At 47.6% G+C, this 27,712-nt stretch overlaps 1 protein-coding gene across 4 annotated transcripts; it reads right to left on the bottom strand.

The window, feature by feature from the left end:
• Positions 1-27,543, bottom strand: ATXN7L3 (ataxin 7 like 3). Of its 4 annotated transcripts, none has more exons than XM_053361044.1 (13): positions 27,522-27,543; positions 15,558-15,681; positions 13,850-13,982; positions 12,802-12,973; positions 11,670-11,767; positions 10,849-10,871; positions 9,644-9,689; positions 8,456-8,487; positions 8,149-8,217; positions 6,687-6,730; positions 4,525-4,596; positions 2,946-3,079; positions 1-1,325 (listed from the first exon to the last, which is right to left on the bottom strand). In XM_053361044.1, the coding sequence occupies exons 2-13, from the start codon at positions 15,606-15,608 to the stop codon at positions 1,174-1,176; spliced, it is 1,026 nt and encodes a 341-aa protein (XP_053217019.1). In that variant the 5' UTR covers positions 15,609-15,681; positions 27,522-27,543; the 3' UTR covers positions 1-1,173. The 4 variants fall into 4 exon arrangements, with proteins under 4 accessions (XP_053217019.1, XP_053217020.1, XP_053217018.1 ...); XM_053361045.1 differs by lacking the exon at positions 27,522-27,543 and adding an exon at positions 25,950-26,229 and having other exon boundaries at positions 4,558-4,596; XM_053361043.1 differs by lacking the exon at positions 27,522-27,543 and adding an exon at positions 25,946-26,228.
• Positions 27,544-27,712: the final 169 nt, after the last annotated feature.

Raw genomic sequence — 27,712 nt, 5'->3', positions numbered from 1 at the left:
TTAACATCTTCTGGGGGATGTTAAACAGCAGAGCCATTTTTTTTTAATTAAAAAAAGCAACAACCAACTATTCTAAATTTACAGCCAATTTTTAGGGCTGTACAGAGATTCATACCTGCATACGGAGTATGTATAAAGCATTGCAAATCTTATGGTATTGGCTCACCAGGGTTGGGCAAAACCTAGATTTGTGCCCAGTATAGGAAGAGTTCGGAAGCAAACAGCTGCACCAGCTTCCTGACATGCATCGCTGGGAGAGACTGCCCACATCATCAAAGCCATTCATCATGTTGCTTCATACACAGTCTTGGAAATGCCATTTGGCAGGGAAGCAGACATCGTTTGGCAGTAGTGACTGCAGCAACACAAGACCAAACCTCTCTTTGGCCTCCATCCCAGTTTGCTCAGGTTGTGCAGACGTCTGAGGACTGCTCTCTGCAGCAAGAGCATTATTCCTGCCTGGGAGGGCAAGAGGGATACAGCAGCCACGGAGACAGCCTTTTGAACAACGGAGCGCCGCCGCAGCAGCTCAGAGGCAGGTTCACGATCTGGTGCCCCCTTCGCACGACGGAAAGGAGGCTCCGTTTTGGAGCAGAGGCTCTCGAGAAGGGCAGGCACTGAAGCGCAACAGACATTCTCCATTTCCCCCCAGAGACCCTTTAATTCTCTTGCAAACCAGGCCAAAAAGGCTGCAGGCCGACACACACCACCCCGCCCAGTCAGTCTCCAGGGTTGCGAAGCGATACAATGCCACCGTATATATAGTCATGATTGAACATCCACTAACATCACAATAAATAGACGTGTTGAAACGGGGACGGGGGTGGGGTGGGGGAGGAAAGAGAATAGTGACTCCCTGGCTGACGGAGTCACTCATCTTCAAGGCCCCGCCTCAAAAAACCACCCCCCGCTTTTCCCCGGAAGAGGTGGGTGCCCACTGCACCAAAAGCAGTCCGGTCCGTTTGTTCTCACATCCAGTGGACACAAAGGGCTGTGCAATGTGTGCTGGAGGCTTGGGAGGAAAAGGGAGACATGCAGCCAACTCTCTTCACAGTTCATAAAAAGGTGTGCCTGAGAGGAGACAGTCCTGCTCCTTTCCCGCAAACTGGGTTGGACGGGGTTCCGGGGCATCTCCCCTCCTCCCTATTTTCTTTATCCTCATCCCAGCATTATTCAATTGATGTCATCATAAAGGCTGGGGGTGGGAGGTGCAAGCTGCTTCGGCTTCAGTTTCTTCTTGCTGGAGCTCATTCCTGGAGCACCTCCTACCAGGCTCATGTGCGGTTTCTTCTTTTTGGTTTTCCGGGACTCTGAGTTGTTTGTACCTGAGGTGGAGAAGGAGGCAAGTGCCCGTTAAGCCTCTGGTACGTTTCATAGACACTTGGTTGACAACAATTTGTACAGTCATACCTCGGGTTACATACACTTCAGGTTACATACGCTTCAGGTTACAGACTCCGCTAACCCAGAAATAGTACCTCAGGTTAAGGACTTTGCTTCAGGATGAGAACAGAAATTGCGCGGCCCATTAGCTAAAGTGGTGCTTCAGGTTAAGAACAGTTTCAGGTTAAGAACGGACCTCCGGAACGAATTAAGTACTTAACCCGAGGTACCACTGTATCTTTTTGATCAATCACTCTTGGACTGAATGCATCAGCCACTTCATTCTCTGCGTTGTCACACCCTCGACAGCCAGTTCACGCATGCAAAACGACGAGGAAGCATGCGTGCGAGAATCGTCCCAATACCATTCAACACTTAAATGACACTCAGCCAAACATATCAACTGCATAAATTTAGAACTATCGGGTCCAAGAAGCGACATGCGCATCGCTGCTCAGTGTTATCACCATGTGACAAGTTGGCATGTATCTCTGTCTTTCAAAGTTCTTAGTCGCCTAAATGCTTCCTTCGTTCTACACAAAGATCCAGCTATTTTATGACTGCTTCTTTGTCTTCCTCTTACTGCTGCCATGCTGTGCCCAACACCTGGAACAGTGGGATTCTAGTCTTCTATACTCAGGGGATCCTTCCCACATTGATTTTATCTGCCAAGGAGTTTCTTGGCATGGCAGAGGATTCTGAAAGGAATTCTCCACTCTCAGGGGGTGCTAAGCAATGTCTCCTGGGCCCAGTCACCAAACAAGGCTGTACATTATCAAAGGACAGAGCTATCTTTCAAGGCATCCTGCCCACCAGTGTTAGTCTCCATGCCATGGACCCTCCAGGTTCCTGGAAGACTCCCTCCAATCCCTCAAGATTTCCAGCCAGTCTTTGTGGCCATAAAGCAGTGCTGGAGAACGCCCCCCCCCAAAAAAATATTGTTAGTCTCCAACTTCCTATAGTTCAGAATGGCCAGGAATCAATGGAGTCATAGTCCAGGAAACATATGGAGGTCCATATGATTTCTCACCCTAGTCTTACAGACTAGGAAGCACATAGCATACGCAATGCCTGGCCAAAAAAATAAGAAAATAAATCTGGGTGTGGATGGGAATGGATGACAGGTTAGGGCGGAATGCTGCGGGTATTGTTTCAGTATCCTTGCCCCTTCCCAATGACAAGCACAATATATTATGCAAAGTAATAAGTTCACACTATTACAGTGGTACCTCAGGTTACAAACACTTTAGGTTACAAACTCCACTAACCTGGAAGTAGCACCTCGGGTTAAGAACTTTGCCCCAGGATGAGAACAGAAATCGTGCAGCGGCGGCACAGGAGGCCCCATTTGCGAAAGCACGCCTCAGGTTAAGAATGGTTTCAGGTTAAGAATGGACCTTTGGAACGAATTAAGTTCGTAACCCAAGGTACCACTGTGAAAGGTTCTTGGGGAAGATTGTTTTAGAAAAGGCACAAAGAACATGCCATCCCAGCACTAATGGCAGCCCAGTCCATCACCAACTTATGCCATGCTCTAACTGGGCACCCCGTCCGATTCTTACTTGCTTTCGATGAAGCAGAGTCAGAAGGCGAGATATCTGAAGATCCGTCCCACTGCAGTCTATTCATGAGGGCTTGACTTTCTGCCACGTCAAAACTGTCGTTCTCCACACTGCCTTCCGCCTCGGGAAGTGAGCTAGGAAAAGGGGTAGATGTATGAGAAGGGGTGAAGGAGCAAGATGACCCACCCTCCAGCAGCTGCTGCTACTTCTGCAGCTTCTCGGCTGAGGTTTCAAAGCCACGTCGAGAGTAAAAAGGAAACAAGGCAGCGTCACAAAGCAAAACACTCCACTCCTCCTCCTTGCCTTTGCATCCAATCTGACTGCTTTCTCCAGAGAAAGGATTCTGCAAAACCTTTGCAAAACGTTCACTTTGCAGATAACTCCCAGCGTTGGCATTCCAGGCCCCCTAATTATTGGCTGCAGGCAGAAGTAATGCACCATTATGGGTGTGACTTCAAGGAGATAGCTAGCTTAGATGGCTTTGCTTTTTTTTTCTTTTTTAAGGATTAGAATGAATTCATGGATAATGGATCTTATAGCCTTATAGCCAAATGGAACCTCCATGTGTAAGAGCAGTATGTTTTCTGAATACCAGGTATTATGGGAGTGAATTTTTTTGTCCCCAGGGTCACCTGACTGGTCACTCCTGGAAATAGACTAGAGCAGGCACGGGGAAGGTGTTGCTGGACCACCATTTTCACTGTCCCTGACCACAGTCCACGCTGACTGAGACTGATAGCAGGTGGGAAGCTAGTGATATCTAGAGGACCCTAAAAGTTCCCAATCCTTGAACTAGACCAAAATGGCAAAATCTTCTGATTTACACTTCAAGATTCTTAACAAAGTTGTCATACCAAGATTAGGACTGACACGGGGCTGGTCCCCACCATGTCCAACTTTTACAGGTAAAATGGAGATTTTTAAATTTGCAATAATGATTGAGGACTGGAGGGTCCCTAGTTATTAACTGATACGGAGTAACGGGGATGTGATCTGATGTTGTGCAGTGCATTAAAACAAAATTGTCTAGCTGACTGAGAAAGCAAGTTGTAAGATGTGTGGGCAGCATGGGGTAGAATCGCAGAAGTTTGAGTGGGTAGAGGCTGAGGATGACTTGGTGATGGTAAGGCTTCAGGGCAACTTCTTGGCTTTCCACTCATGGGCAAACAGAAGGGAACTTATGCCAAAAAGGAAGGGAGAGAGGGCATGCATCGTTCAGGTGAGTAATGTATGCAGAATCTGGGTGCTTTCAATGCATGCTGCGTATTGAAGCACAGTAGCCAATGAAGGAGGAGCCATGTTTGTGAGAGCTGCTGCTGGATCAGGTAGCTTCCATCCAGGCAGCAAATTCCAGGCAAGACAAAATGAACTCTGCGGTTTCAAAGGAACACAAAACACTGCACTGAGTGTGGGTTTACTAAGAAAGATGCTCAATTTATGTCCATTGAAGAATTCAGCTTTTTTTAAAAAAAAGCAAGCACAGTCCTTCCAGTTGAACTTAAGTGTTAATCACATGACACTTTTTGGGGGGGGCGTTTCCTACACCACACCTGCCCTGCCTCCATCCCATCACACTTACGCAGAGGGTCCCAGGAGGTAGACTCTGACTGACCTCCGCTGTTCATCCGTGTGTTGGGGGCAGCGCAAAGACCTGCAGGAAAAACAGGAAAAGTCAGGGATGGGGCACAAGCTGAGAAACACAGGTTTTCCTGTTCCTAAACGGATTGCTATTCATTCCAGAAATGGATAAAACACAGTGACTGCCTTGTAATCTTTTCCTTGTGTTCCTGCGGTATTTCGCTTCCAGAACTGTTTCTGTGGGTCTTTGGACAAGAATGTTTGCGCTATTATGGAAAAGGAGTAACGAAGCCAGTCATATGCAGGGCTCATTCGGGGGCTGGAACATGCAACCAGGAGCATCCTTTAAAAAAAGATAGGCCCCTTGGTCCAGTAATAAACCCAGAACTGTGTATTTTGCACAAGAGTTCAAATTCGGGAAGTGGGCACTGATTTCAGTGACTTTCTGGACCTCAGCTGTCTTTCATTAAAAGCAAGTTGGTAGCTCTCATGGCTGCAAAACAAGAGGCTTGCAAGTGCGGGGCAATCTCAGTTGAAGCCTCAGAAGCCAGAGGGAGGATGTTGACCAGGATTTCTACTCATAAAGACATGGGGCTTCCACGACTTCTCCACGGCTGTGTGACGGAAGTGGAGAATCTGTGGCCTCCCAGATGTTTTTTCTTCTATAAACCCTGACCATTGGTCATGTTGATTGGGCTGATGGGAACTGGAGTCCAACGCCTGGAGGATAATAGGTTTCCCACCAGTGTTATGCAAAAATCAAAAATAAAGAAAAAGCTGGTGGACAACTCCCAGTCTCTTCACCAGGGTTAAGATATCAGAAGCAGCACACAAGCACCAGGCTTAAATGGATACCAATGAGCCCAAATAACCATCAACTGGGACCATAAACAGCAGACCAGCAAGCGCTATGGTCGGCACTTCGCAACTGAACACATGGCACCCATTGCCATCTGGGGAGGAAGTTATCCATCACTCCGACAGGCAGTCAAGCCCAATGCCAACATCCTTCCACAGCCAGTCATAATTCTGGGGAAACTGGGTGGTGGTGGTGATAACACTGGGCTTAATTTGCTGGTTGCAGAAATCACACAGCAAGTTTTTCAGCAGTTCCTGCACAGCTCCCAGTGATTTGAATGTCCTATGACAACGACTAAGGCAGGTTTTTAAGCAACTGTTTGCTGGGCTACGTGTGGTGACTTAAACTAATAATAATAATAATAATAATAATATTTAGCCCCCACCCATCTGGCTGGGTTTCCCCAGCCACTGTGGGCGGCTCCCAACAGAATATTATTATTAATAATAAAGCGCTAAAACATAAAACATTAAAACTTCCCTAAACAGGGCTGCCTTCAGATGTCTTCTAAAAGTGAGATAATTGTTTATTTCCTTGACATCTGATGAGAGGGCATTCCATAGGGTGGGTGCCACTACCGAGAAGGCCCTCTGCCTGGTTCCCTGTAACCTCACTTCTCGTAGTGAGTGAACCACCATAAGGCCCTCAGAGCTGGAAGTCAGTGCCCAGGTTGAACGATGTGGGTGGTGACGCTCCTTTGGGTATACTGGCCCGAGGCCGTTTAGGGTTTTAAAGGTCGGTACCAACACTTTGAATTGTGCTCAGAAATGTACTGGGAGCCAATGTAGGTCTTTCAGGACCGGTGTTATATGGTCTCAGCGGCCACTCCCAGTCTCTCCCAAGCAAGCAGGCAAAGAAACTTCCGCAAACTCATTAAGAGCTAGTTCCCTTTTAAGCTACTGATAAATGACCAGCAAAACAAGGTGCGTTGTGACAGGCAAACCAGCAACAGCGAGTTGCAAGGGTAGATTGAAGAGTCGGGAAGATTTCCACTTCCGCCTTCAGCCTGTGCAGGCAGTTTGCGAGCTAATCCAACGGGAAATACACTCCCCCCCCCCCCAACCCGGCTTTCAGGACGTGTTTTGGCCCCGAGCGTAAATTCTGAGTCAACGGCAGCGAACGGATCATGGTGTGGGTGTTCTTTCAGATCCATCGCAGTTAACCTGGACTTCCACCCAGCCACCCCAAGCAGGCAGTCTTGTGAATACCTCCCACTCTCCTCGTGACCTGGGAACGGTTGCACCGGCAGAGGAACGGAAAGAGGTTATGGGGCTCAAGAAAGTAGAAGGAAGGGCTGCTCTCACCGTGTACACATCTTCTTGGTGTGCTCAGATATCACCCCACATTGCTACGGAGAAGGAAATATATGGCGTCAACAAATTAAAAGCGTGCAGGAGCGAACAAATCAAAGTCCACCGAGTATGACAGAAGTGGGCTGGCCCCTTTCAGCCAAGCATGATACCACTAATGCTCTAACTGTATGGTATAATAGAACTGGGGAATAAGGAATTTATTAGCTGTTCCCTGCAAACCAAACGTGCCCACCTCTCAGAGGAGGCTACCTGTTTCATCTCTGCTTAGGTTGTTACCCTGGCCTTTCCTAATCAAGGGTGGCACTCAAAACAGTTTCTCACGCAAATGTATTGGGGGTGGGGAGGGAGCTCTGACGGGAAGGCGATTCTTACTTTTACACATTCTGGAAAGTAAACGGCGGGAGGGGGGTTGTAAGAATAATTTTTGCCACCAGAAATTGAGGAGCAACACTCTAAATGCAGGTAGAGTTCTCAGAAATGCCATGAGGATTGCCGGGATAAAGACAAAAGTTACAGTGTCTCCAAGAGGGGCTAAAGGAGGAGGATGGAAAGTTATCGGGAATGCGGGTGAGCCAATATGGCCTACCTGGAAGCAAGGGAACTCTCACGAGGTGGCCCTGTGAGATATGGGAGGGGCAGAGCCCGGTCTCAAGGAAGCTATGAACGCCCCTACTTGGGAGGTGGAGAAGACAGACGTGGAGGAACGTGCCCACTCAGAGTAGGGGAAAGGTAAGAGAGTAAAGCCATGATCCCTGGCAAGCTCGATACCACTCCATGGGGTAAAAACAAGGAAACCTGAGAGGCCTCACACCAAGGCCTAGGCAGCAGCTCACAGAGTGCATCAATATATATTCCTGCGCACACAGCTTTCTTTCACACCTCCGTCAGCCACTGTCATCTCCACGTTGCTAGTCAAGGCCTTTGCAGCAACCTTCGCAGACTTTTAAGAGTTGGAAGGGACCCTGAGGATCATCTAGTCCAACCCCCTGCAAGGCAGGAATATGCACTGTCCCATACGGGGACTGAACCTGCAACCTGCTTATCAGCCCCGTGCTCTAAACCAACTGAGCTATCCAGGCTGACCTTGTGCTTCAAAACCTAACCCTACAGAGTCTTGCCTGTGCCGCCACCTCCTCTGCTGTTCCCTGTTCCGCACACCCCAACAAACAAGTCAGCTGGGGCTAAATAAATATTAAAGCTAGTATTTCATTGCAAATAGCTAATCTATCCGCCAAACACACCGTGGGACTTGGCTAAGAGATGTCATGGGCCCTCCGGCTATCACTGACTTGGATGCTGTGATTTCACAGAAGAGGTTCTGGTAGGAAGCCATAGTAAGCAAGTCTTTTTATTGCAGTCAACGACCAATAGCAAAGAAAGTCATAGTTAACAGGCAACCCTTGAAGCTGAGGGTGCACGAGAGCAAGAGGCAGAAGGAAACTCTGGTACTCACCGTAGTGAGCAAAGTACGGAGCTCCTCAGGGCCCAGTGTTTCATAGTTGATTCCAGCAGAGTTGTTATACTATTGGAACAGAATACACACAGACCAAGGCACTTTAGAGGTTACACAAATAAGAGCGATTGCTTTTTGGGCCCAATTCTCCAAGGGCATTCTCTATTCACAGTGGCTCCCATACTGTGGCCCTTGAAAGTCCACTCAGACCCCAGTGGACAGCTACGCAGAACAGCTCTATGGTCTCCTGAAGTCCTCTGACGCGGGACACAAGAAGTTGAGAGCTACAGATACAAGCTAAACTCACCTTAAATGGGTCCGAGTTACCACTCAGTTCCCCTAGGGAAGGGGGGGAAAAAAGAAAAAAAGAGGATGCATATTAATAGTGATGTCTGGCCTCCACCTTAGGAAATGCACAAAACAAGCATGCCGCAGAACTTGGGATGCAAACCCATGAATTTCATTTGTATATTTCAGGCATGTCCAACTCCCAAGAGACTGCGATTTACTCCCACTATAAAAAAAACTGGCAGTGAAGTACCCATTAGATTGACCAAACTTGTTGAGCTTTTTAGGGGGAGCCTTCAGCAAAGTTGTTGACCAGTTGGACATACCTGGTATATTTTATCTTGTACAGTAACACACACACAAGCACAACGTAATATGCATCCAGAGCAGTTGAAAAGCTCACTTTGCTCCAAGGGTGCAGAAACTATCAACCACCAGGTGTTGCTGGTCTACAATTCTCAACGTAACTGACCGTTGACCATGCGGGCTGTGGCTGGTGGGTGTCATAGTACAGTGACATCTGGAAGGCCACAAAGTTCCCCCCTCCCCATTTCACCCTCCCGGCAGCACTGAGGGCTTATTAGGAAGGAATGCACAGGCAAGTGATGAGTTGAGGGATAGGCTGAGTGTCATAGGATCATACAGTTGGAAGGGACTGCAGGGTCACCCAGTCCAACACCCTGCAACACAGGAATATTTCACCCAATGTGAGGTTCAAACTCATGACCCTAAGATTAGGATTCTCATGTTCTACCAACTAAGCTATCATGCAGCTCCGAGCAGGTTCCCCATTCTGCACTGTGGTCTCAGAGCTGTCCTGCATAACTCCAGTTCCCAAGTATTTTTGCAACACCCTCTTTCCACTGGCTCCATCTGCATCTGGTCTAAAGAACTGCTACACACACAATCACCATCCCAGATAGCCACATATGTGGTGTATTAGGCCCCATTTGAAACTTCCAAATTTTGTGTGTGTGTGTGTGTGTGTGTGTGTGTGTGTGTGTGTGGTTTTTAAAAAACCTTCTCTCCCTACCTGTCAGACCAATTTAAAGGCCATCCATACTCCGCCTTTCCCTGTCAACCCCAACCTACTCGGATGCCAGATTTTAATTAACACAGAGAAGTATGCTTAAGGAGCCCAGGAAATGTTTCTATAGTGTGTAAGGAGGGAATGATTGAAGAGAACCGACACACATAATGCACTCACCATTTTTATGTTTCAGGGACTTGGATCGTCGGGGCGAGTTGGGATTCTGAAATAAAAGGGGAAGAGCAGCAATGGGTCATTTTTTTAAAAAAAAAACACCTTACTGCTAACCTTGAGAAGTGACATCAGAGGGGACTATGGAACTTTGCTTCAATATACGATTACAGCTCCGAGACTTTTATATGAAGATGGAAGGACCCTTTATTACCAGCAACGAAAGAATGACTGTTAAAACTAACAGGCTTAGCGGAGATGGTGAAACGGACATGTTTAATCAGGGAAAAGTCGTTGCTAACATTTGTTAAAAGATTGGAAAACTCCCGTAGGCTTTTGGAGTGAAAAAGAACAAGAAATAATGACATTTGGATTTGAGGATTGAAGATAATATTTGTGTATGGAAAGTGGCTTTGCTGGGTATTATATTGGAGTGGGTGAAGTGAATGTTGTTTATATATAGCCGAGAGATGAAGAATCAGAAGTCCCTTACCTTCTGAATTTTCTCTCTCTCTCTCTCTCTCTCTCTCTCTCTCTCTCTCTCTCTCTCTCTTAACCTCTTTTCTATTTCTATATTCCTTTCACTCTCCCCCCCCTTCTCTTTATGTTTTTACTATATTTAAAGTCTTAGTTTGGGCCAAAAAAAGAGAGGTTTGATATTAAATTAGGTATTTTTCTCTATAAAATTTATTTTTTAAAAAAAGGAAAGGAAAAGTGACAACAGAGGAAGGCAGTGGTCAAATGGCCAAAGTTACCGAGCCCCAAAAGCCGAGCACTCCTTGCCGTAACCAACAGGGCAGGTGCGCTGTCTAGCAGTAAAAAATTAAAAAGAAGCATCCAGCTACACATAAGTATATTTACAGGATCTTCATGCAATAGAGTTGGGGACCAGAATCACTCAACAATCTGCAGGAGGGGATCCTCCTGAGAAGCTACCAATCAGAACAATTGTGATTAAAATCTACCACCAGGCCATTCCAAAGGATGCAGTGCTCTCCATCAAAAGCCTCCCCCAACCCTCCCAAGATTCGGCAAGCAACATTCGGCATATAGGTTAAGATCGAGAAAGTTGAGGGAAACCAGCAGGTCTGCTCACATGCACAAGGGATGCGTGTCTTTAAGTTTTCTCCTGTACTGACCGCTCTTTGCAAAAAAAGTTAGAAAAGGTACACCTCATTTAACTGCGCCAGTATGCATAAGGATGGTCTTACCTTATCTGATTTTCTCTTTTTTGCTAGGAAGGAAAAGAGACGAGACTATTTTAACAAAACACCCCAAGAACAAAGCAGAGTCTCTGTTAGCTCAAGGGCCAGTTCTGACAAATGCTTTCTGCAAAACCTTCCAGCGTTTCCCAAACTTGGGTCTCCATCTGTTTCTGGAATACAATTCCTGTCATTCCTGACCACTGGTCCTGCTAGCTAGAGATGATGTGAGTTGTAGTCCAAAAACAGCTGGAGACCTCAAGTTTGGGAAACACTGTAGACAAAATGCTGCACAATGATATTCTAAGTCAAATGATGATATTCATCAACATGATAAAGCCTTGGCCTACCAATCTGAAAAAAAGAACAAACCCAGTTCTGTCTAGTGTTTTCTGGCTATTTCCCCTGTCCTGTGCTTTCTTTATAAAGCCAAACGTCTGATGCAAATGGACAACTTTTGAACTGGGCTACATGCTCCCACAGGCCAGAGCTGCCTATGGGGAACCTGTGGCCATCCAGATGTTGCTAGACTTCAACTCCCATCAGCCCTAACATGGTCCATTGTCAGGGATGGCAGGAGTTGTGGTTCAGCAACATCTGCATCTGTTAGACCGGTCCCTCCTCTATTGCCTTAGCTCCCCACCTAAAGGAATTTCTTTTGTTACATCTGTAAATCATTCTTGTTTTCATCTAGTTACAGTTTGGTTTATCCATATTATTTGAACACCCTTTCCTTTGAGGTTTTATTATTGCAAGCCAGAAAACAGTACAGAATATGCTATTTATAAACAGAATAAATAATACTGCACCAAACCCCTTCCTGGTCTTACCTTTCTTCTCGGATCCATATGACCAGTCATTATCATTTATATCGTCGTTGTCTTCTTGGTCACTCTCGGATTTGTTCATGTTGTTACTGCTTGCTATCCTATAGCAAAAGGAACAGGAAGAGAAAAAAGAAAGTGAGCTAGACAGCTTTGCGGTGGGAGGAGGAAAAGTCTGAGCAGCAGTTTTGAGTGGCAAAGATGACACTTAATGGTGATTAACTTCCCCTGAAAGTTACATGGCCACGTCTGAAGGCCGACTCGTAACTAACAGGGATGCCTGTGTTCCCACCACTATCTTCCTCTGCAAAGCGCAGGCACAAGGCTCTGCTCCATGACACATTCCCAGTTCCCACAAGGAGGTGAAGCCCCCAAGCAAGACTGGCAAACATCTACATGAACTGAGCATGTGGCCCTAGAAGCTGCTCCCACACCCATGCCGACAAGGCAAGGGGGTTCTTGCCAAAAAAAGAATTTTTAAAAAGGGGTCCCTGTTGAAGGAAAATTTGAAAACCCTGCTATTAGGATACAGTGCAATGGAGCAAGGAGAGTCAAAGCCAAAGCCACACTTTCTTCTGATTTGTCACCAGCAGCAGGTTCTTAAATATGCCATTGCAATTATAACACTTTTTGAGCGTTTACAGCAATTCACACAAAACTCCCTTTCAGTATCCCTCTGAATTCCGTGTAATGATGTAATGATCCCCGTATGGAAAACCGGGGATGGGGAGAAGAAGGAAAGAAGGGTCAGAACAGAGAACAGCAGCTTTACCAAGGCCATTTGGACTTGGGAAGGTCAGGGGCAGAAGCAAGATTTGAACCCTCTCTTAGCTACGACTCCAGACAGGACCAGACCAGGCAATTGCTAGCATTGATCTGGGCAGTATTTTCCAGCCATGCCACGTAAGCTACTTAGCGGTGCAGAATTTAGGTTCAGCATGGCAAAGACATCAAAAAATTGTTTTAAGCACAGGATATGCACAACCTGGTATGAACCGGAAGCCAAACGTTCACCCGTTTTTGGCATTTGTTCCTTCTTCCAGAAATCCTACCCTCGGCCTTCTCACAACCCTCGCCACCCGAAACACCATTTTGAGAGGTTTGGTTTTCCGGCAAGGCTTCGATTCTTAGACCTCACCTCCTATTGGCAATGCGGCTGCTGTTCCGGCCCATGCCAAGGCACTTCTCCAAGTGTGGGGCGAAGCGGGAGGCGGCAATGCTTCGGCTGCAGTTTGGGCAAACACATTCCTTGTTCTTCCACTGGTTGTAGACTTGGCCAAAGATATCCAGTCCCGGCTGATCTACAATTTCTGGGAGTAGGGAAGAAATGGGAGATGGTTTCTCAAGCGGGAGGTTGGGGAGGGACTGGCTGAATCCAAAGGAGTGGTGGGGGGCACCAGCTGGGGAACCCCACTAATTCACCAAACCACTTTGATCCCCTCTTCTTAAATCCTGCAGTCACAAGCAAAAGATTTCCCAGGCTACTTTAAGCTCATCCTGTCACCAAGCTCCCTTCATGCAAGTTCCTTGCAGCACGGAACGTATTACCTCTGGAGCAATTCATTCTGCAGGCACCATTCTACAGTTCCCCTGCTCTTTGTATGTGTCACGCTGTGGTCTGGATTTAACCACCCTCCCTTTCCCCAAGCATAAAATTCTGAAGCCCACCATTATGAGTAGCTTCTTAAATCACTCACTTTAGAAGGCAGGGGGCGGAGGAGAGAGAGAGAAAACAGTAGCTTTAAAAAAAGGAAAATGAACCTTTGGCAGCTGTGCTGGTGTTAAATATATGCTTGAGCACAAATTTAATCAAGGAATTGGATTAGAGTCAGGGGTCAGCAAACTTTTTCAGCAGGGGGCCAGTCCACTGTCCCTCAGACCTTGTGGGGGGCCGGACTATATTTTGGGGGGGAAATGAATGAATTCCTATGCCCCACAAATAACCCAGAGATGCATTTTAAATAAAAGGACACATGCTACTCATGTAAAAACACGCTGATTCCTGGACCGTCTGCGGGCCAGATTTAGAAGGCGATTGGGCTGGATCCGGTCCCCAGGCCTTAGTTTGCCTACCCATGGATTAGACTCAAGGCATTAAAACAAAGAGGCACCCTTTAAAAATCTATGCTGGATTTCTGATAAGGGGCAATGGGGTGGGGGAATGATTGGCTGCAACACATACTTACCAAAGTCCTTCATACTCTCAGGATCTGTGTCATCCAAAAAGAAATAGCCACATTTGACAGCCCGGTGGACCTCAAAGCACAAGCCCAGGCAGGCATCCTCAATCAAGTCTGTATAGATATCATGAGCCACAGCCTAGGAAGCAAGAAAACCAAGACCAAGAACAAGACCAGTGAGAGCCGTAGAGAACAAGAGCAAGGTTGAACGGGGAGCAGCACCCATTGCCCATGGTTTAAGCCTCAGAATCTGATTCCAGGCCAGAGTTCAGCACCCAGAACACACTCTGGAATTGTAGAGTTGGAAGGGGCCACAAGGGTCATCTAGCCCAACCCCCTGAAATGCAGGGATCTTTCACCCTGTGTGGGGCTCAAACCCACGACTCTGGGATTAAGAGTGTCAGGCTCTACTGACCAAGCTATCCAGCCAAATCAATGTACATTGATGCATCCTGCTAAGAGGATTTCCATTAGCCATGTCCCCCTTCACTCCCCAACTCTGTTCTCAAGAATATAAGCAGCATCTACAATCCAAACACTGCCTGGAAGACTTCAATCGTTCTTCATGGCTTCATGGTTTTTTAAAGTGGAGGGGAAGGTGTTGGACAGGAAATGCAAGTGCCTTGCACTTTCACACCCCAGGACACACAAGTCATTTGAACCAGTCGTAAAAGGTCACCCAGAATTGCCTACACTGCAGTACAATCCTAGTTATGTCTACTCAGAGGTAAACCACAGAAATGAGAGTGAGTGTAGCCTCGTTCGAAATTCCTGGAGCACCAAAGTCAAAAGAAATGGCAGCAAGGCTGTGAAATTGTAACTGTGTAAAATGAATCAATATTCCTAATAGATGTCAGAATAGGTTGTGCTTCCAACACACAATCAATACAAAGGATGAAGTCTCTTTATTAAAAGGGGGAAGGAATCCCAATTTCTAATATCCTTCCAGCAACTCTCCTGATGGAAAGGCTCTGGGGCTAAAGTCCTGGCTTGCATGAAGAGTATGGATTTGGATTTGATATCCCGCTTTATCACTACCTTAAGGAGTCTCAAAGCGGCTAACAATCTCCTTTCCCTTCCTCCCCCACAACAAACACTCTGTGAGGTGGGTGAGGCTGAGAGACTTCAGAGAAGTGTGACTGGCCCAAGGTCACCCAGCAGCTGCATGTGGAGGAGCGGAGACGCGAACCCGGTTCACCAGATTACGAGTACACTGCTCTTAACCACTACACCACACAGTGGTTGTATCTTCCTTGATAATAAACAATTCCAAATACTAACAGTCTGCAAAACATGAAAATGTGAGGTAGTAAATGAAGAAGAGGAGGAGGAGGAGGAGGAGGAGGAGTTTGGACGATATCCCGCCTTTCACTCCCCAAGGAGTCTCAAAGCGGCTAACAATTTCCTTTCCCTTCCTCCCCCACAACAAACACTCTGTGAGGTGGGTGAGGCTGAGAGACTTCAGAGAAGTGTGACTGGCCCAAGGTCACCCAGCAGCTGCATGTGGAGGAGCGGGGAAGCGAACCCAGTTCACCAGATTACGAGTCTACCACTCTTAACCACTGCACCACACTGGCATGAACTTCTGTACCTAGGAGAACAGGTCCTCCACCTCAGGCTTTTCATGAACCCATCAATTTCTGTCCGCCTTTGATGGCACTGCTCCCTCCAAATCCTTGTAAGAAGCCTTTCAGCCTCAAGGGAGGCAACTTACCTCCAACTTGCTGTTATCCAGGCCCGACAAAGTCATTTCCTCCATTTTCATTTGCAAAAGCTATTGGAGAAGATGCGGAGAACGCAACATAGCAGAGGCCAGGCTGAAATGGGAAGGGATCCCCCTGCGAAGACAAGACAGGATTCGGTGGTCAGGCTGCAATCTCCATTCAAGCTGGAGGATGGGCTTGTGGGTTGGAAAAGAGGACAGTGATGTGAATTCTAAACAACTATATATTAATTTAGAAGCACCTACATACTAAACCACGACTCAGGAGAGTGAGAGTGAGAGAGAGAAAGAAACAAACAATGCTTTTAGCTGGTGCAGCAGACACCATTCTCAGTGTATTCCCTTCTGTTTGAAAGAGAATGGAGAATGCTTCTTTGAAGATGGCACCTGCCTTCTGTAGTTTATGTAAGCCACATTATTAATTATTATTATTATTATTATTATTATTATTATTATTATTATTATCATCATCATCATCACCATCATCATCATCATCTACTGCCTGGTTGAGGGCACATCTGAAATTGTCAAAAAAGTTTAATTGATTAATCTAATGCAACAACCAACTAAACAGTGCAGCCTCGGTAAGCAGATTAAGTAATTTGCTAGCAAGTATATTATATAAGCATATTATAAGCATATATTATAGTATATACATAGTATAAAAGGAATTTTTTTCCAATTTTCCATCTGGGAGCTTAAAAACCCCACCTATATCATGTAGAACTGTTTAACAACAGCCTGACTCTAGAAATAGGAACAAAAGAGAGCCACTGTTAAGCCGGTTTGTTTGAAGAGGCAAGGAACAAATCTAAATAATAGTGATGGTCATAGCTTTCTGACCTGGTTTGTACAGTTTCTTCCCCCCTTTGCAGTGTCTGCCTGATGCCCTCGTCCCCCTTTGCCTTGCAACCTCCTTACCTGCAAGGCTGCTGCAGCTCCTCCCATGGTTTCAGGAGGGACACTGGGTATATCATAACCACATGCCACCACACAACCTCCAGCCACACCATGGTGTGACTCAATTTGTTGTGTGTGTACCATTCTCTCTCCCCTTTCCCTGGCAGCCAGCAGCACTCACCATATCCAGCTCCCTGTGCCACAATAACCTTCTGCATTGTGACTGGACTGCTTCCAATCCCTGGCCCTTTTGCTGCATTCCCCTCTCCTTTCCAATAAGAGCATTGAAATGTTCATATAATGCCCAAACTCTTCAAGCATCTAATCTTCTTGCAACCCATACAAGAGCTCTGCAAGGCAAGTCAACACTTACCACCCACACACTGCAGATTAGGGACCGGGGCTGAGAGAGAGAGTGGCTTGCCTGAAGCTACCTTGTTAATCCGTTCCGTAAGTCCGTTCTTAAACCAAAGCATTCTTAAACCAAGACGTGCTTTCCCATAGCAGTGGGGGACTCAATTTACAAATGGAACACACTCAACAGAAAGCAGAACATGTTCTGCTTCCAAGGCAAAGTTCACAAACCAAAACACCTACTTCCGGCTTGCAGCGTTCTTAATCCAAGTTGTTCATAAACTAAGCTGTTCTTAAACCACGGTAACAGTGTATATTGGGTTAGGTAATGGCGTTTCCGTGCGCTGCTCTGGTTCACCAGAAACGGTTTAGTCATGCTGGCCACATGACCCGGAAGCACCAGCTCCCTCGGCCTATAGAGCGAGATGAGCGCAAAACCCCAGAGTCGTCCACAACTGGACCTAATGGTCAGGGGTACCTTTACCTTTATTTAAGCTCCCTCGGCCTATAGAGCGAGATGAGCGCAAAACCCCAGAGTCGTCCACAACTGGACCTAATGGTCAGGGGTACCTTTACCTTTATTTAAGCTACTACAAGGCCTGATGTCAGGAGCGAGCCAGCAACACAACACATGAAGTTTACTCTTTATTAGAAGAAGCAGGGTCTGCTCAGGAGAGCAAGACCTAATGAACACAGCAACGTTTCTCGGTAGGTCTTGCCCCTATGAGGCAGCTGTGGAGACTGAAGGTCCCTGCCTTCCCACAACTGCCTATGTCTCCTCCTCTCCCAGGTCCTTCCCAAGCAATCTGAGACTACGCCGGTATGCCTGTCTTTGCTTCTCCTGCTTCACACCTCCCCTGGTTCTGGGAGACCAGGAAGGAGGGGAGCTTGTTGCAGCAGGAGGGGCACACACTCTGGTTCCTTCACCAGCCTGACTCATCTCTGCTTCTTGGCCTCCCTCCTCTGCTGCTTCTGATTCTGGACTTCTTTCTGCCATAAGACTCTTCCTGCTCATTAAACCCTGTTACCCCGTCAGTTTCTGACACCTCCTCCTCACAGTCTTCTCCCTCTGACCACCACCTCCCTCCCGTCGCCCCACCACCAATCCCCTGGTTCTGAACTTTCATCCCTTTGGGGTTCCCCAGCTGGTGCCTCCCACCACTCCTCTGTTTCTAGCCAGTCCATGACACCCGGTTGTTTTTGATGTACCGCATAGTGTTACCCATGTAGAACTGAATCTGCTGCTCAGTCGCTTCTCTGGCTTCTTCACCAGGCACGGAACACACACTTTCAAGCTTGCTTCTACTGTCATAAATGCTAGAGGGTTTGGTGTTTTTCGGGTTTTTTTAAGATGACATGAAAAGCTGAGATTTTCAAGATGCTGCACATAACGAGCATCAAATTCCACAATTGCATCTCCTACCACAAAACTGGGACATGTACAAAACCTGACAATAAATCCAAAGACTGAGTTGAAACAGATTAAAGAGAGCAGGGCTGTGATTCTGGAGAAGCACAGACAAGGCAGAGAACACAGAATATAGTTCTGAATATGGCCGAGAATCTCAGATTTACATTTTTAATTTTATTTTAACAAGCAACCTATCGCTGGAGAGGCTTCTAGCCCTTGTGTCTTCATAGCAACGATGCCTTCTGAAATCTCAGCAGCAGAGAGCACGATTCGTAAGATTCAGTGCTTGGGGATGGGGTTTCGGGGTCTTTGCACCCTCCATGACTAGCAAAGCCAGAATAAGTTATGCCAAGCGGCAAGAATGAGAAAATAAAGTTATGCAAATCGGCATGATTCCTAAGGACACAAAATCCAACTTAATGGTTTAGCACACAGCACCTGCTACCTCAACCCAGGATTATCCCCAAGTCAGCTTGCACCACCAGCCTGTAGTGAGTCATGAGCAGACAGCTTTGCCACCAAAATATAGAGGGACACTTATTCCCCTGGTCCCAGTTTGAGCTAGACTGTCTAATCTCTGCCTCCAAAAACAGTTGTCTTAAGTGGGAGTAAATCCCACTCACCAAATCTTGCCCATGAAAGCTTCACTCAGTTGCAGCCTCCACAATCCCCCCAACACTGCATCCCTAGCTGCAGCTATGAACTGATCTCGCAATGCAAAGGAGGGGGAGAGAAGAGAAGAGCATATGAGGGAGAAAAGAAAGCACATCTCCCAGCGCCTCCAATGGACAGGGGTCCTACACAAAGCAGAAAGCAAACTGGCTGACACCATCCCCAAACTGCCTGTGTTCTTTGTATCAAAAAACGCTGGCACCGTTAACAGATTGTGACATAAAAAACGAATGAATGCAAAGGAGAAAATTGACAGATTAAAGCAATGCTATCTACCCAATGCAGGGAGGACCAAGAAGGAGGGAAAAACAGAAATCTGAAAATAGCCAAGACTCCATTCCTGGGCCACTGCCTTCCCAGTCACCTCCCTGATCCATCATCAAGCCCCTCCTACTTCTACAAAAGACAAGACAGGAGAAGGGACCGGTCTTCAAAAGGGTTCATTAAGAGGATGCAGGCAAAAGTCCCCATCAATGAGAGCAACAGTCTGTCCAAATCACAGCAATTCTCCCTGGGTGTTGGACCCACGGCCATTTCCAGGATCCAGAAGTTCCTGCTGACTCACCCTCTCCTGCGGAGAATGTCCAGGCCCTCAAGGAAAGCCACAGCCTGTGTCGGTAAAATGAATACAGGGAGGCAACCATGGAAAGGGAAGAGTGCTTGGAAGATGGAGCCGCCACACTGCTGGCTCAATTCGGAGGTGGGGGAAAGAATCTATGTATTAGTGATACAGACAAAAAAGCTGCTCTGAAATATCTAAACCTGAAGAAGGAATCTGTGCAGCTCAAAAGTTTATTTCCAATATTTTAAAGACTATCTGGTCCACAGGGAGGGGGGCTTTTCAATTTGTTCTATCCTTGTACTCAGGCTGGTATTTTGTTATATAGTATTTATAGGTGTGTTGAGAGAGAGAGAGAGAGAGAGAGAGAGAGAGAGAGAGAGAGAGAGAATGAATGAGAATGAGAATGAATCTCCTAGCTGCGCCAGGCACCTAGAAATTTGACACCAACATGAACAAAATCAAGAACTGAAAAATGTGTGTGTATAATTTTACTCTTTTCTGAGTCTGGCACTTCTCCTTTTCCTTTTTTTAGGGGTCTTGACATCTGAAAGTTTGCAATCTTTTTATCAATGCTGCAGTCATAACTAAAAAGGAAACCAGACTCTCAGAAGGAATTTTAAAACATTCCAATTTACCGAGGCATTTGATCGGCAGAAGATAGTGGCAACCCTGAAATCAGTGCTTGAGAGAATGTTTACACACGCGCGCACATGACGTGTTTGCTGCTCTGAGCTCTTTGGGAGTAATGGCAGGATATAAGATAGACAGACAGACAGACAGACAAATTGCTGCATGCACATGCAAAATGCACGCAAACCTATATCCCCTTTCAAATACCAAATCTAACTAGGGGTGTAGAAGTAACCTCTTCTCAAGTGGCCATCTTCAGCTGGGATACCTAAGGCGGCAAGTAGACTGGTACCATGGTTCCGCTCTTTAAATCACATCTCACTCATCTTCCTCTCTTGCCATATTCCCTATTGAAGCAGAGACCAGAGACTGCCATCCTCCATTGAAGGGAAAGCCAGATATGGAAGGTTTGGCATAATACAGGGAGGGTGGGGGAAGCTAGCTGACAAAGAATGGGCCAGCTTGCAGGGCCTGCCAATAACTTGGGGCTCTTCCTAGCCCCCTATTGTTGGGAGAAGGGCTACTTCGACACCAGACACAGGCTTCATTAGCCTAACAATGGGCAAACAAAATCCAGACACTATGGGAGCCTCCTTTCCTCCAATGCCTCCCTGTGGCCAGCCATCTGGAATCAGAAGGATACCCCCACCCTGTCTAGACCAGAAGCCAAAGGGGGAGTTTGTCCCAACAGGAGAGGGACTTTGTTTTTTAGGGGAACCATCAGCAGGAAGCACAGCAATATATGGAAATGGAGACCTAGAAGAACAGTTCTCACCAACCACTTCAGCCCCTCAACCTCAGCCCATAACCTTTGAGGGCTTGCAAGGAAGGGAGGAAGGAAGCAATTAATAGGGGCTTTTATCAGTTTTCATTGGCTATCAATTTTATACATGTCTTAACATACCATAAGGTAAAGGTAAAGGGACCCCTGACCATTAGGTCCAGTCGTGATCGACTCTGGGGTTGCGGCGCTCATCTCGCTTTATTGGCAGAGGGAGCCGGCGTGCAGCTTCCGGGTCATGTGGCCAGCATGACTAAGCCGCTTCTGGCGAACCAGAGCAGTGCACAGAAACGCCATTTACCTTCCCGCTGGAGTGGTACCTATTTATCTACTTGGACTTTGATGTGCTTTCGAACTGCTAGGTTGGCAGGAGCAGGGACCGAGCAATGGGAGCTCACCCCGTTGTGGGGATTCAAACCGCTGCTGACCTTCCAATCGGCAAGCCAAAGGCTCTGTGGTTTAACCCACAGAGCCACTCACGTCCCTTACATACCATAGCCCACTCCAAACCTTAGCTGTGAGGCTGGCTTGCCTATTTCGTACAGCTTCCCCTGAACCTCACATAACTTTCTCCTCCACCAAGCCTCTCAGCCAACTCTCAAGCCCCATCACACAGGTCTTCCTCTGCTCCCTGACCCAGCACTCCCAACCCATTCTGCAAAGCTGTTTCTCCTTTCACTTTGATACCCTTCCCCACCATTTTGCTTCACTCTGCACACATGCCTCCACATCAACCCTAGTGCACCCCATGCTCCCAATTTGGAATGCACTGTCAGAACAGTCCTATTTATGCCTCCCTTGAGAGCAGCCCTTCCTGAACTTGGGTCCTCAGATGTGTTGGACTACAACTCCCATCATCCCTAGACAACAGGGCAAATGGTCAGGGATGATGGGAGTTGTAGTCCAGCACCTGGGGAACCAAGACTGGGAAAGGTTGCTGTAAGTCAGTGTTTCCTAACCGGGGGACATGTAGCCCCCTGGAGGGGGCTCAGAATATTCCATGGGGGCCATGGGTGGAAAATGTGTAAATCGGGGACCATAGCACAAGATTAGGGGGCCACAAAGAGAAGTGAAAAGGGGCGGAAATCATTTTTTTATTTTAAAAATATCTTGATTGGCTGGCTATCTGCTTGGCCAATCACAAGTGGGTAAGGAGGCGGCCCACCAGGGCCTAATGCTCCTAATTGCCACGTGCATTTTCTTGCAGCAATCCTGGTTTGTTTCCAGCAGAAGAGGGCGATTGCTGAGGCTCCCGTTTTGACCAGAAGGGCTCGCAATCCGGAGCCTCCAGATCAGGTAAGTGCGGTGGTGGTGTGGGAATGGATAAGGCTGGCCGAGCAGGAGCTGCTTGTTGCTGCCACCTGTTCTGGGCAGCCTGGGCCTGACTCTGCAAGGTGCAGGGTGCAATCCACTCTAGCACCTAGCAGATCAGAGTCTTCGGATGTTGCTGAGGGGCACAGGGCCCATCGGCAGTGTCGGCCCAGCTCTGCAAAGCGCGGGGTGAAATCCACCCCAGCGCCTAGCTGAGCAGGGCCGCCTGGTGCTGCTGACTTGCATCAAGTAAATAACTAAATGCCTACTCAGAAGAAAGTAGCACTGAGTTCAGTGGGTCTTACACCTGGTAAGGGGGGGGGGGACTGTCGTGTTTTATCTAGGCAGCCAGGACTCCTCCAGAAGACAAGATCTCTTTGCACCAGGTCAGTGAGGGCTGACCTCAGTAGCTTTCCCCCTATGCGTCAAATAACTGTTGTTTACTTTTTATAATACATGGAAGATGGAGGTTCCAGACTCTCCTTCCTTGAAGGTTTCTAAGCGGAGGCTGGATGGCCATCTGTCATGGATACTTCAGCTGAGTTTCCTACATTGCAGGGGGGTGCACTAGAAAGATGACCCTTGTGGTCCCTTCCCGTTCCATAATTCTATGTTTTTCTGCTTCAACAACATTTCATTATGTTGCTATCCTTTTATGTATAATTGTACTTTGTATAAATTGTAAAAAAATTTAAACAAAACCTGTTCTATTTACAAACAAAACATTTAAATAACTACCTTTCTACCAGTAGGCTGGGGGGCCATGGGTGTAGCCGGACTTTTTTGAGGGGCAGAACCTCATATTTGTATTGATTTTTACTTACTGTATTTTTCACTCTATAAGACACACCAGACCTAAGACGCACCTAGTTTTTGGAGGAGGAAAACAAGAAAAAAAATATTCTGAATCCCAGAAGCCAGAACAGCAAGAGGGATCGCTGCACAACGAAAGCAGCGATCCCTCTTGTCGTTCTGGCTTCTGGGATAGCTGCGCAGCCTGCATTCGCTCCATAAGACACACACACATTTCCCCTTACTTTTTAGGAGGGGAAAAGTGAGTCTTATAGAGCAAAAAATACGGTATTTGGGGGCAGGTAGCTACCTCCCTGCGCCCCTTGCCACGCCCAAGGGGAATGGCACAGGAAGGAAACAAGGTCGCAAGTGAGCCACAGTCGGAAATAGGTTGGAAAAGGTTGCTCTAAGCCATAGAACCCATGACCAATTCTGATCCTGAAAAGTTGTGTCTCCACAACGTGATTAAACAAAGTGACTGTTTCATTAGGAAACTGCCGTTCTTTCCCACTCCCTTAAGCAGGGTATAATTTGGGAGCATGACACAGACCCAGAAGCATTTTGGTGGTAGAGAAGGGCTCAGGCACAAATCCCCACCGCAGAACAAAATTCTCTCTCACCTGGATGTCCTAATCCCTGATACATGTGGTGGGCAGGCTGCAATTACTCAACACAGCAAGGGCAATATAGTTTCTTTCTTCCTGCTGGAATTTGTGTTGTGTACAATATGAGTGCTTTCTATTATTTTCTTTGGTATATTATTTGCCCTTTGCTATATATATTTTATAAAATAATAGTAATAAGCTAAATGTGCACTTAAAAAACACCCAGTGAGAGTAATACACTCTAGGTCTGCTCAGAGGCACCCTTTTGTGCTTATTACTTCCCATATTATGGAAACAGGCTCTGGGAGTGAGATCCGCTTGAAATCATACCTGGCAAAACAAATGAGTTAGTGGTGGGGTGGGCACGTTCCAACACACACACACACACATTTTTTACATGCACCTGGTGAAGACTCAGCCCATCTGAAAGTGTTTCTGAAGACACTCAAGATAACGGTACTTTGTGGGCCAGCTTGTCCAAACTACAAGAGTTGTCATTTTAGATCAGAGCTTCGCAACTCTGTTTTGTGGACTACAATTCCCATCATCCCTGGCCACTAGTCCCGCTAGCTAGGGATGATGGGAGTTGTAGTCCAAAAGCACTCAGAGACACAAGTTTGGGAAACAGTGCTTTAGATCAAGCCCACATTCTAGGTCTCTCACTGCCTTTACATCACACAGGCATCAAAGCATACCCCTCTTTTCCTGCCTCTTTTTACCTACCAGTAAGGCAGCAGCACAGACTACCTTGGAAAGTGGTGGGCTCTCCTTCAATGCAGATTTTAAAGCAGAGGTTGAATGGCCATTGGTCATGAATTCTTTAGCTGCAATTCCTGCAATGCAGGGGATTGGACTAGGTGATCCATGGGGTCCTTTCCAACTCTATGATTCTACCATGAACTCACATCTTTACTCCTGCTACTACATTTCCCCTGGGAGTCTCCTATCACGGCCAGTTCATCTTAACCTTTTAATCCTATCTTGAGCACACCCACACACCCAAAAAAAGACCTGGGCCTGACCCCTGCCAAAGCATATCACTTCTCTGCCCAGTCTCCTTCCTTCAGCCACAATGTTGTCAACCCCACTGTTTCAAACTCAATATCCCCCACACCCTATTTAATTGCTGCATTCTCATTAACTTCCTCTCCCGCCCCACTTATTTACTTTCTAATCCCTTCCTTAAGACTTATAGCTGCTTTCCCAATCTTTCTCTTCCCCTGCCCCACCCTGAATACCACCACACCTTTCTCCCCTCTGCAACATAACTTAACTGCTTATTTCACTTGCTAGCCCCTCAAACCCACTTTAAGCACTGCATCCCACAAGTCGACTTGCCAGCCACATCCCACAGCTGACTTGCTTTCCTCCCCCAGAAAAACCCAGACTCACTTTAACATCCTCCTCTTCTCTGCTTGCTGAACAACTGCCATATCAGAGCAGTGGTACCTGAAATCCAGCAGCAGCTGGGCAGATACGCTTGAAGCTTACAAGCAGGGCATGAGGGCAGCAGCCCGCGCCCACTGGATGCCCCCCAGCATCTGGTATCCAGGGATATGTTGCCCATGGACATGGAGGTATGGATCAAAGTATAGTTAGCTGGATGATTACAATTTATAACTTATGCCTCCTAAGTCTTTCAAGGAGCTTAGGGCAGCACACATGCTTCTCTTTCTCCCCTTTTATCTGCACAACAACTGGGTTAAGGGAGGGTGGCAGGCCCAAGGTCACCTGGTGGCAAGTTTCACGGCTGAGGGGTGGATTCAAACCAGGGTCTCGCTGGTCTAACAGCCCAACCACTGCCCCACACTGGCTCTCAGTAGATCTCATCTATCAGGAATTTCCCTAATCCTTTCTGAGAGGGGGGGGGGGAGAAAAAGTGTCCCGCTGGATCAGGTCAAAGGTCTGTCCAGCCCAGCACCCTGCATCCAGCCAGATGCTTCTGGGAAAGGCATGGATGCAACAGCCCTCACTATTGTTTTGCTCCCTGACAGAGATACACTGAATGTGAACATTTGGGGACGAGAAGAAATAAAGACTCTGTTGAGCCATCCTGTATAACAACTGCTCTTCCATGGAGTCATCTTAATTTCCGTTTAAAGCCATGCAAACTAACAAGGCGCACCTTAATCCCCCTCCAAAAAAATAAAAATAAAACCCAGAACCCCTTCCTTTTGCTCCCAGCGCCCCACACTTGTTTACCCTCCCCAACCTCTCCAACACCCCCCTCCTTCCTCCACCCCACCCTTTCCTCTCTGCGCACCCCTAACTCCTCCCACAGCACCCCCACATAGGCACACACAGAGGGATTTGCAAGGAGAGGGGCTGGAGACAAGCAGCATCCCACCCCACCCCATAGACTTACCCCACGCACAGGCAGGCAGGAAGAGGAGGAGGAGGAGTCCCCTCACCACCGGGTCCCCCTTCCCCGATTGCCCGTGCCTGCCCCCCAGGCGGCCTGCCGGGCCCCAGGCGAAGCAGCCATGCCCCCTCCCCGCCGGGCCCCAGCTCAGCGCAAGGCCCCCGGCAGGAGGAAGGGGACACAGGGACGGCGGCAGTGGGCAGGGCGCTCCGGCCTAGCACGTCCACCTCCTTCTCCGCGGCGGCGGCGGCAGCACCAACATTGGCGGCGGCGGCGGCGGCAGCAGCAGCAATAAGGGAAGGGAAAGGCGGGTTGTGTGGGGGGGGGGAGGCGGAGAGGCACCTTTTGCAATAGGCGCGCAACCGAGCTTGTTGGCTCCGGCAAGGGGGCGGGACCTGCCGGAGGACAGGGGAGAGGGAGGCGGGTGAGCCAAAGCGCCCAATGCGGGAGCTCGGAGCGGCGCGGAGAGGCCAATCGGCGCGGCCTCCTGCTCCTCCTACTTCCCCCTCTCGCCCGCCTCTCCCTCCTCTCTATCTCTCGTCATTCAAGGTTGTGCGCGAGGAGCTGGTGCTGCTGCTGTTTGCTGCTGGCGGCGGCGGCTACCTTTTCGCTCGGGTGCCACGGACTGGCCGAAGGGACGCAGCGCTCTGGCCGCTCGTCTTCAGTGCCTGGGCTAAATCAACGCGCAGGGACACATCATCGGCATTATTAATATTGTTTTAAAGCACCTCTGAGCAGGTGCAGAGGGCTGCTTGCAGAGAGAGGGAGTCACTCACTACTGCGGGGCTCGGACATTATTTTCAGACTTTCAACTCTGGAACCCATAAAGTAGGAAAAGATGGGGGGGAATAGTGCCCCTGAGCGAGCAATGGCAGGATGAGAGGGATTTCTGTTTCCAGGCTTCTGTCTTGGCATGTCTCCTATTCTTTTATCTCCCCACCCCACCCCAAATTGAGTGCTGCTGTCCCGCTCGATCGAAATGTCCCACACAGCTCCAACTTCTAGCTCCATCTCCCCAACAGCACACGCATTTGGATGGGTGCCAGTTTAAGGGTCAAGCTTCTGAAATCCAAGCCCCACATTGAAAAATGCCAGTCCATAACGTCTTTATAGAGTATCATTTCTTTGTTTGGGTGGGTGGACTATAACAGTCGTGATAATAACATGTCAGACATCAGGTTCTGTAGAACTTGGTTTTCGTCATCTTGAAGAATTTGTAACTAGAAAATTGAAGTGCGCTAATATTGACAGGTTAGACTGCTTTCTCCACGCCCACAGATTTTGTGTGCTGTCACAGAAAAAATAATATGCGGCTTTTAAAAATTACTTAGGGTACAAAAGGTTTTTCCAACAATCAGAAACCAACTTTTCTTACTTTATTTTAAAGGGGTAATTGTTATGTATTGCTTCTCTGAGAAATTACCAGAATGACATACATAGGCATAGAAATAAAAATCAAGTCTTACAGTAGGATATGTAGTCCTTTGCACTGTGTACTGGGCAGAACCATACAGTTGTGAAGAAGGCAGTTTAAGAGGGCCTTGCTCCAGTTATGGAACAGTCAAGTCCTCCTACCTGTCTGCTGCTTTGCATCTTCTTACTGGCAGAATACTCATAGCTGGTCAAGTGTGGTGTGGTGGCCCCACGTTTTGGTGTGGGGCCTTTGTCAAGGTCTGGAAGGGAAATCTTCAAGTAGTACAAGAACATGATAGACTAAGCCTCCATTCCAAACCAACAATAAAGTGGGCTTTTTGGAGCTTTTATGG

This window comes from Podarcis raffonei, chromosome 13 (genome assembly GCF_027172205.1).
Source record: "Podarcis raffonei isolate rPodRaf1 chromosome 13, rPodRaf1.pri, whole genome shotgun sequence".
Taxonomy (NCBI): Eukaryota; Metazoa; Chordata; class Lepidosauria; order Squamata; family Lacertidae; genus Podarcis; species Podarcis raffonei.
The sequence above is the reverse complement of the archived record's forward strand: the minus strand, read 5'-3'. Positions and strand labels throughout refer to the sequence as shown.

What these genes read in the sequence shown, in the direction of transcription:
- ATXN7L3 (XM_053361044.1), bottom strand. Translation starts at nt 15,608, where the DNA reads ATGAAAATGGAGGAAATGACTTTGTCGGGCCTGGATAACAGCAAGTTG. An exon ending in AGCCGCATTGCCAATAGGAG is followed by an intron (nt 11,768 to 12,801) that starts GTGAGGTCTAAG and finishes CTTTTGCTATAG; the next exon opens with GATAGCAAGCAGTAACAACA. An exon ending in TCCGTACTTTGCTCACTACG is followed by an intron (nt 6,731 to 8,148) that starts GTGAGTACCAGA and finishes CCTTCTCCGTAG; the next exon opens with CAATGTGGGGTGATATCTGA.